Source organism: Perkinsus marinus, assembly GCF_000006405.1.
Source record: "Perkinsus marinus ATCC 50983 genomic scaffold scf_1104296975926, whole genome shotgun sequence".
Taxonomy (NCBI): domain Eukaryota; phylum Perkinsozoa; order Perkinsida; family Perkinsidae; genus Perkinsus; species Perkinsus marinus.
The window spans coordinates 313087-322361 of record NW_003200605.1 but is presented as its reverse complement, the minus strand read 5'-3'; the positions used below and the strand labels follow the sequence as shown (position 1 = coordinate 322361).

At 50.9% G+C, this 9275-nt stretch overlaps 4 protein-coding genes and 1 non-coding gene across 5 annotated transcripts in view; all 5 read left to right on the top strand.

Annotated features, from left to right (window-relative positions):
* Pmar_PMAR004523 (hypothetical protein) overlaps positions 1-2260 on the top strand; it is a gene marked incomplete at both ends in the record, with an annotated part of 5531 nt that extends 3271 nt beyond the window's left edge. Inside the window, 2 exons of the mRNA XM_002765020.1 lie at positions 688-800; positions 933-2260. Of these exons, the coding sequence (XP_002765066.1) occupies positions 688-800; positions 933-2260 (1441 nt within the window). The remainder of the gene's footprint in view (positions 1-687; positions 801-932) is intronic.
* A 291-nt stretch (positions 2261-2551) lies between these two features.
* On the top strand, positions 2552-3083 carry Pmar_PMAR004522 (sodium/hydrogen exchanger 7, putative; the record flags this gene model as incomplete). The annotated part of the gene is made up of 1 exon (XM_002765019.1): positions 2552-3083. A coding segment is annotated over one exon (532 nt), but the record flags the coding sequence as incomplete, so codon positions are not given.
* Positions 3084-3796: 713 nt separating this feature from the next.
* Pmar_PMAR004521 (Protein FAM86A, putative) lies at positions 3797-4810 on the top strand (the record flags this gene model as incomplete). Its single annotated transcript, XM_002765018.1, has 1 exon — positions 3797-4810. One exon carries the CDS (start codon positions 3797-3799, stop codon positions 4808-4810), a length of 1014 nt encoding a protein of 337 aa, XP_002765064.1.
* Positions 4811-6563: 1753 nt separating this feature from the next.
* Positions 6564-6635, top strand: Pmar_PMAR004520. Its single transcript has one exon. It is a non-coding gene; the product is annotated as a tRNA-Thr (tRNA).
* A 1178-nt stretch (positions 6636-7813) lies between these two features.
* On the top strand, positions 7814-8322 carry Pmar_PMAR004519 (hypothetical protein; the record flags this gene model as incomplete). Its single annotated transcript, XM_002765017.1, has 4 exons — positions 7814-7887; positions 7985-8044; positions 8154-8249; positions 8295-8322. The coding sequence occupies 4 exons, from the start codon at positions 7814-7816 to the stop codon at positions 8320-8322; spliced, it is 258 nt and encodes an 85-aa protein (XP_002765063.1).
* Between the last annotated feature and the right edge of the window lie 953 nt (positions 8323-9275).

Below are 9275 nucleotides of genomic sequence, written 5' to 3'. Positions count from 1 at the left end.
TCTTTTGCGTGCTGGCGTGGAGCTACAATTGGAATATTGTGAGTAGATGCAAGGTGACCTCCCTTGAGGTGAGGGCGAAAGCGGAGGGTGGCCGGTTCGATATGGCTAATGAGGGTTTCTCAGTAATCGCCTGTCCGCATTGTTTGAGGCCTAGTGGAATCTTAGTAGAACCGGAAGGCTTGAGGGCTCCTCCTCCTACTTTGACGGTGGGTAAGTGTTTATTGGTTTGTGTATACTCGCGGGGGATGGAGCGGTCGATTGAGAGGCTAGGGGAGGAAATGGAGTGGTATGGGTCGGAGTATGAGCGGCTCCTATTGGTGCCTCGGGGGTGCTCTGTGGAAGGATCCCTGCGCTATTGGCCTGTCCGGAAGGAGGTGAAGAGTTGGATGAGACACCCCTATAGGTATAGGGGGGAGAGGTCGAGACCGGTCGAGCCAGGCGCAGGGGATCTCACTTTGCCGGATGGGTGTGTTTCGCGGAGATGTTTCAAATCTGATCGGGATTATGGAACGGATTGTTTTACAGCTGTGGAGGCACTAGAGGTGGAAGGCTGTGACACGGTGTTTTTGATGGAGTCTTGGTGGCGATGTGAGCGACCAGTGAGGGAAATTTTGAAGGAGGTCGAGATGATACCGTCGGTGAGTGCTGATGGTGGGTTTATGGTATTTGAACCTAAGCAGTGGCAAGCGGCGTGGCTGAAGAGTATTTTGAGCGAAGCGGAGCATCCGGCCCAACAGCAGTGGAAGAGGAGGCCACTGAGGGGGCTGTTGGTGGCGTTCTGGAGGGTCGCGTATGGCAGGGTGGGAGTGGTTGGTAGGAAGAACAGAATTGAAGTGAATTAATACTAATTTTGTGGCAATGATTTTTTTATTTGTTTCATGGTAAACTGAAGTATCGAGTTGGGGTCTATGTACAGTGGTCTGCCTCTGTAGTTCCTGTGATGTCCACAGCACCACCGTCGACGGGAACAGCAGTAGTAGCATTGACGTCGACGTCGCCGAGCGCCCGTCCGACCAGTAGTGGCGCTCCTCTAGGGTCTACTGCGGAGCTGGGGCCCATTGAAAATGTGACGAGTAGTACAGGAGTGCCTCCGAAGAGCCCATCGGCTACGACATGGTTTCCCTCTGCGGTAGAGGAGGGGAATACTACGACTGCGGCAGGGACTCCTAAGTGGAGAACTATAGTAGTGCCTGTGGTCGTTAATGTAACAGTGCCAGCAGCAATTGAAACAACAGTGGGAGTAGCAACTACTACTCCTACTATGGTGGCGCCTGGCAATGCGACCACTGTAGAGGTCCCAGTGGTGGTCCCTACGGCCTCGGCGATCCCTGAGGGTAAGAGGGATGTGTACCTCGCTAATGGTTTCTTCTTCCTCGCTGTTCTCTTGGGCCTATCACTACTAGGAGGGCAGTTTCTAAAATGGGCTAGAGTCCGTTGGCTCGGCGAGTCGGGTCTTGCTACCGCCCTGGGGTTGTTGTGTGGACTGCTGCTATATAGTGTTCGAGCGGAGACTATGTTGGAGAAAGTACTCGAGCTCAACGAAGAAGTTTTCTTCTTTGTTCTGTTGCCGCCTATTATCTTCCAAGGAGGATTTTGTATTGACACCAAGACGCTGTTCAAGAATTTCGGCACCATCGTGTGGCTGGCCGTATGGGCTACACTCTGCAGTTTTATGTTCATCGCAGGGGCGGTATTTCTCGCTGGTCAACTTGAGCTCTGCTCGCCTTGGACGATACATGAGGCCATGGGTTTCGCCACGGTCATCTCCGCGACGGACCCTGTGGCGGTCCTATCGATTTTGAAGTCGCTTTCGACGGCTGGTCCGCTGCTGTCGGGGTTGATCGCAGGAGAGAGTCTGCTGAATGACGCGATTTGTCTGGTACTCTATCGCTCGCTGATACATTGGGAAGATCGATCGCTGGTGCACGCCTTGCAGACGTTCGTATACGTCTTCTTCTGCTCGTGCTTGCTGGGGACGGCATTTGCATTTGCCTCGTCGTTGGTGTATAAGTATTTCCCGAGAGAAAATGGAGGCTATGAATTGACTACTAGAGTGGTATCTTCTGGAGAGGTTGACCGTGGAAGATACGAAATAGGTCCGGAAGTGGACGCGGCTGGTTATGGCTATAGTGTGGTATTGGAAGTTAGTGTACTTGTACTGTTTGTGTGGATGAGCTACCTCCTAGCTGAAGGGCTTCAACTCTCTGGGATATGTGCGATCCTTTTCTGCGGAATATTCATGAGGAAATATACGTGGTAAGTTTGGGGTGGGCGGTGTGGGAAAAAATATGCACATGGTCAACTGCATGTGTCGGTGAACGGATTTGAATTCTGAAGAAAGTTTTCGGAAATTGTTTTTGAATTCTGTACATGCCTACTCTAGTTTGTATATAATCTCCTATAGTTATGAGGAAACTCCTGAGCTTAGCTGAGGAAAGCAAGCATATATTCCAACACTGGGGCGAGGGGGCCTCGGTCGTGGAGGAATCTTAGGTCGACTTTGGCAAGATACGAATTAGGTCCATCGGAATCACCTCTTTCTTCTCGCCAGGTTGAATCTCAGTCCAGAGGCTAGGAACCTCGCGGAGTCAATCTTCGAGTTGTTCGCAGTACTTGCAGAAGCGGTCATCTTTGTTTTCCTCGGGCTGGCCCCTTTCTCTTTCGACAAGTCTCTGTCACGCACATCTATTCCGACGTACTTGATAGCAGCTCTGGCTACCTTCGGCGCTCGAATACTATCGGTGAACACAACGGTTTCGATGGCAAACCTCTGCCGCACTCGGAGTAAACTGCCGGCCTCATATACGTCTGTTTTGTCGTTCTGTGGTCTGCGAGGGGCGATGGCACTGGCCTTGGCAATTCGAGCGAGGCGTGATTTCCCCTTGCATGGTCATGAAATCCTCTCGGTATCGTTAGTAATAGCACTGTTTACAGTGATGGTGTTGGGCTGTTCGGCGAGCTATGTTCTAGATTGGCTGCTGGGGTCCGAGATGGCGGCTTGTGAGATAGCGTCGGAAAACAGCAGTATGACCACAGGATACTGTGGAGGCATGAAGAGGCTGGTCATGGCGTTGAATCGCGGTGTGCTGCTGCCGCTGTTTACGAGAAGTGGACAGAGTGGTATGCGGTATAGTGGCGTTGAACGGCATAGTAGTCGTAGCGATTCCGATATGGGTGGGGCCTCTCCGATGGCTTCTGAGTATGGTCGAAGGGCGCTCACCTCAGCAGAGTTGGAGGAAGGATATACGATAGAGTGATTGATACTGGTGGAAGTTGACAACAAATTAGTAACGGTTGAAGGCATATTTCATTTAGTGCATCGAAGAATGCCCTCGTTGGGAGTTTGGTAGTGATGATAGTATAGTGTATGATTTGTTATGGAGTTTTCTTAGCGGAGCGAAGTTTTTGTGTTGTGAGGATGGATGGGGTCTCTGTGTTGGTTGGAAATAACTATGCGGGAGTCGTCGCTTTGGGAAGACGACATGAGAGGTGGGCCTTGGTCATTACGAACAGGGTGAAGATAGGTGATAGGGAGTGGGTTGGTGGGTGGCGTAATTTGGCAATTTCATACCACTCCTTCGCGAACTCGTCTGTATTAAGGGAAGCCAGATGAGCCGTCCTCTTGGATGGTGTCGGTGGAGGAAGGCCTACTACCGATGGGCCTCAACACTCTAAGAGCTCTGAACACGGTAATTTACTGTGCAAACGTCTTCATCTCACTCCTCTCTGATAACAGCATGTTTAATTGGGTGAATTATCCCGTAATCGGATATATTTTCCCAGTTCCTTTGTTGAAATGGCCTCTGCTGCCCCTGAGGGTGTTTCTCTTTTTCCTCTTCCTCGCTATTATTTCTCCCTCTATCCTGTTGGGTCCATCCCATGGGCCTTATTACTCGTTCCTTATGTTACTTGGGAGGCTCAAGAGGCGCTCATCGATGAGACCATTTATGCTGACCTCACTTGCTCACCTCCTTTGAAATACTCAGTTGCTTTCGTCAAGCGACTTGTAACGGAACTGGGCCGCATCACTGACGAAGTGCACGATTTATGGTATGAATTTATAGCTCAAAATAATGCCGAGCTCAACACACCCGAAAGCGAAAGAGGTTTCATCGCTTATCGGGTTGGGGACTCGTCTATCTCCTTGGGGTACGACGTCTCTGGTCGTTTTATAGAGCAGGGGACCACAGGCCTCTCCCAGTGGGAGGCAGGCCGGTACCTCGCGAGCTGGTTAGTCGCCAACAAGTGTGCTGTTGAGGGCAAGGACGTGCTCGAGTTGGGCTCGGGTAGTGGTCTGGTAGGCCTCGTTGCTGCTGGTTTCAGTGCCGCTAGGAGGGTTGTGCTCACCGACGGAAACGCATTGGTAGTGAAGGCCTTGAGAGCCAATGTGAAGAGCAATAAACTTGATAACGTGGAAGTGGCTGAGCTGAACTGGGACGACCAGAGCCGCAGTGATTTGTTGGAGTCGGCGGAGGTCCTCCTTGGGGCTGACCTCACCTACGACCCGACTATCGTTGGAGCCCTTATGGCGACTATAAGGCGAATGCGACGAGATGCTGTGTGTTACCTCTGCAGTGCTGTGCGGACGGATTCTACATGGAGAGAATTCCTCAAATTGCTGGATGGTCTTGATGTGAAGGTGTTGGTACCTGGACCGGCCCAGTGGGAGGGGCTCGTCAGAGAGGAGTTTCTCGCGGGCCGGTGTCCACGGCCCAAAGACTTGGATATGGATATTGTATTGTTGGAGATCCGTCCGAGGGCAAGTTGTGATATAGTGACAAATGAGATTGACTTCGCCATAGGTGCTTGAATTTCGAACGTAGGAGTAGTAGTACTAGTTTCACAGAGAGCTGGCATTGAGTTGGTCGTGAGTTAATACTGAGTGTAGTCGTATTTCATACCGAGCAAATTGAAGTGAATTTCGGATGGCAAATTCGTCTACCATTACGTGGGATGACATCTCCGCGTGGGATTCAACTCGTCTGGCGGAGTTTCTCAGAGTGAGGTTTGTGGTATTGAGGGCTTCTGCTACGTTCTTGATGACAGGGTCAAGGCTTCAAGGTTGCCTCGGCCCTAGTATGGCTGGAGAACTCCTCTAGGGCCAGTGGCGAGCGCCTTGCTAACTGGGCGAAGGCTGTTGAGGGCCTTCGAGTAGCGGAGTAGGTCTGACATGATGATGATGGGGATGATCTCTGATCCGCTCAGGATGCGGAGTCTCATTGACAAGGTGTATCTAGAGGACACTGAGACGTTCCGGAGTTTTGGAATTTTCGCTGGTATGCACAGCTCGGTGCCGCTGTGGGAGTTGGAGAAGTTAAGAAATATCGGCAGTAGCAGCAACGGCGACGACAACAGCCTCTTGAGAGATGCCACACGGGAGCTGATCAGCACTCAGGAGATGGACTGTGGTGAACCTGTATCGGTTGGGGAAGTGGCTGAGTCGTCCGTGGATGAGGTGGAGGAGGTGTTGGATTGTGTCATTGAGGAGACGCAACCGCCGTATGGGTACTCCTCGGAGGTTCTGAGTGACGAGGAGGGACGAGGGTTGGGGGCTGGGCCGTGTGGGAGGGCCGAGGTGGAGGGTTATGCTCAGAGGAGGGCCTCGAAGCGGCTAAGTTTGGCAAACAACATTGAGGCGTCGAAAAGGAGAAGATCATCGGAGTCCATTACGACGGCACCGACTAGGAGAATAGCGACTGTAGTTCGGGTTGATAATGCCTCACAAAGAGGATTTCGGAAGGGCCTGTGTGATTCAGGCTAAGAGTTCCCCCGTGGCAAGGAGCCGTCTGCCTACATCTAGGAGTACTTCACCCGTGGCTCGAGTTAGTAGTGGCGGTCGGCGTTCAAGTATAAGCTCCAATAAAGTGAGCATCACCGATCTTGAATAATTCTCTTCGATCAACAATTGGAAAGGAAATTGTTTTAAGGTCCTCATGCTTTCGGGAGTTGGTGCGGCTCTCGAACGAACCGCGAACAGCCTATGCAATAGACTGGGAGGAGCCAAGATAGAGAACCTTGATCGTTGTTTGGAGAAGGGGGTCTGCCCTAAGCCGACTCATGTCGTTGTACCCAGCAAGAAGGTTGTCGTTACTCTCAAGGTGAAACCATTTTTGCTGTGGACACCTTTATGAAGTACCTCGTAGGTGCTGTATGGTCTGTGTACTCCTACATGCAGTATCATTGGGGAGGAATGGCTGATCGACTGTCGGTCGGCATCAAAGTGGTTACCAGTAGATTCGTACCTTGTTGATGAGTGGGCGGGAAGGCCAAGATGGACAGTTGGCAAGAATGGGCCGCTGGAGAAAATAAGGATACACTTTTCAGGAGAAGTAGACTACTCTCAAAGATCCCCTGAGAGTTGGTGTTACAGATGCAGTCTATTCCGGACGTTGAGCATTATCACAATCTTGTTCGGCTTTGCGGAGGAGTCGTTGATAAAGAGTCCCCGAGAGGCGCAAGGGTGGTTGTTGTTGGAAGGGGTTACAAGCTACCTGCGAGGTTGTTGTTTGACCTCAAACATGGTAGGAGAGTTTACGAATCAAGGGTGCAGTCAAAATTCTCAAGTCGGTTTAGCTTAGTGGTAGAGCGTCAGTCTTGTAAACTGAAGGTCGGCGGTTCAATCCCGCCATCCGGCTTTTATTGTCGGCGCCACCAGTGCTTCACGTGGTTCAGGCGTTGTTCCTACACCAGCTTTGGTAACAGAGGAGTGGTTAATGCAGTGCCTGAAGACACAAACTTTTATTGATGAATTCGACAAGTACCTGCCAGCAAATGTATTTGAACTAGTTCCAGAGGAATGGCATGATTGAAGTTAATACTAGTTTAACCCCATCACGCAGTCTTATTGTGTTGCTGTACTAAGGGGTCGTTCAAGAGCCAAAGCCGACACTAGTTCACAAAACTGGGCGCATTGAGATGCGATTCAAATTTCAATGGGTTCCCCTCAAGATCGACTTTGTAACCGGTTACCACTTTCAGAACTCGTCTATTGAACTGCCCGTGAGTCAATACAGCGACCTCCACTAGTTAGACTTCAGTCAGCATTATCTTACTTGCACGCTGCTCATTATGGGTTGGTGATATCGCTCCTTGTCGCCCCCTGCTCGTGTTGATAAGTAACCCCAAGTCGGCTCCCTCGAGCAAAGTTCTAGCGCGAGTTCGTTGTATTCCATCTCTTTTCGGCGCTGCAGGAGGGAAGAAAATACTACTACACCTTCTACTACAAATCCCCCGCTTTACGCCAGGCTAGGGTGATATAGGTTCAATGGAGATGTTATATTGCCGGTCCGTAATTTTATGGTTCATCGGGCGGCACAGTTCTTTTTGTTTTCCGTCTGTGATATGAAGGTGCCACGTGGGAGGGGGTCGGCTCGGGGTGTAGCATGGGACTCACAGATCTGTGTGATACGATTGCTGACGATGTGATCCGTCGTAGTCCTTATTTGTATCGAGTCCACATGACTTGTGTCAGACTGAAGGCGTTTGCCAGTTTTCGTTTGAGTACGTACCCCAAGCAAATTTCGCTCGTTGTAGACGTTCGAGTGAGCATGCCAACTATCACGAAAACCCTGACTGTGTCTAGGGCGATCAGATGAATAAAGCAAACGCCTAATGATCAGTGGTTGATTCCCATTTGAGCCCCAACATGTCGAATCGCCTTTTCCTTTCCAGTCTCAGAGGGGTAACTACTGCAATACCGCACCTCCCCCAAGCTATGATCAGGTCCGTCGTCTTGCTAATGCAAATGATGAAACACGACAGCAGGCTGGGAGGTAACCATTGCTGGTAGCGCGGACTTCAGTTGTTGCTTAGAATGCGGAGCGCTGCCGATGCTGAGACGGCTGCAGAAATAGTCATGGGAGATGCCGAGGGAGACGATCATAAGGGGTACTGCTGGTGTTGGGTCATGGCTCTGCTACTAGGAGTTTGTACATAGTATTATTTTCTTATGCTGCGAGTCTCCTCGCTGTAGTGTTTTCGGCAGGTCTACTGGTGTGGTACGTAAAGGGCGTGGCCATGGCGGTGAAAGAGCTCTCTTAGAAGGGTAGTAGTAGTAGGCGTCTGTCACTGTAGCTCGTGTGACACTATATGATTTATAGTATGAGTGAAGGGGATAATACTATAAACTATGAAGTATTATTGCTCTCGAATAGGCCCCTCTCATCCTCCTCGAATACACGGAGACGAACTGCGAAGGTTTCTGCTGATGTCGCCATGGAGGATGACGAGTTCGGGAATCACATTAGAAGGTAGTAGTAGTAGTAGTAGTAGTAGTAGGAGTAGGGGTGTGACAGGGAGGACGTTGTGAATGGTCACCTGTAAGGACTGAACAATCGTTGGCTCTGCGATATGGTTCATCTGTGAGGGGTATCTCTCATGGAACCCTTTGGGTACTTTTTTGTTAATATCAGTGGTGGCGTAGCTAGTCCGGACTCAGCCGTGAATAATTCCTACTATCCTCGAGAGAGCATTGGAGGTAAGGATGTTTGGAGGCATGATATGTAAGGCTCAATAGGCACCCCTCTGATAACGTCCTCTTCCTAAAGGTACACTGGTCCAATGTCCGCGGGATCGTGGGTGTTCGTTAGAAACTGCCCGTCCACTGTGACGCCACAGCAACTGTATCATCTATTTCAGGCTACTGTCGATAGTCCGGTCGTCTCTGTGAAGGTAGTAGTGGGGGGGGACCCTCAACACCTTGCATTTGGGTCCGCTCAGGTTCATAGAGGCTCGATACCGACGGCCCTTATCGGGTTCATCCGGCGTGATGCTGCGGAAACCGCTGAGAATAAACTGCATGGACGGCATGTGGATGGAGCAGTGTTGAAGGTGATAGGGGCAAACAACAACAGCCCCTCGGGTCCTCGGCCGTTGCCGATACTACTCGGCGGGGAGTTGGCGTTAGTTAATTTTAGATGTTTTCTCAATCGTGGGTCGACTAATGACGTCTCGGTGGTGTCTGGATAGGTATGCAAGGTTGACGAATCCGTTGCGGAGATTGAAGATACCGAACAGGGGGAAGACTCTGGACAGCATTCTAGGACCACAGCGCGGACACCCCCACAGAGGACTCCAAGGAGAGGAGGGTGGACCGTCAGTCGAAGCGGCTCAGGACGGCAAGTCAGACGTGCTCCCTTCAAGAGGCGCTCGTCTGAGGGCAGAAGTCGTGACAATGGTCGTATTGAAGACGAATAAGCGGGCGGAAGGTTCCGACGATAATGGTTTCCGACTTTGTTATACCGTGTAGCATTTCGACGTATAAGTGGCGGTGGGCA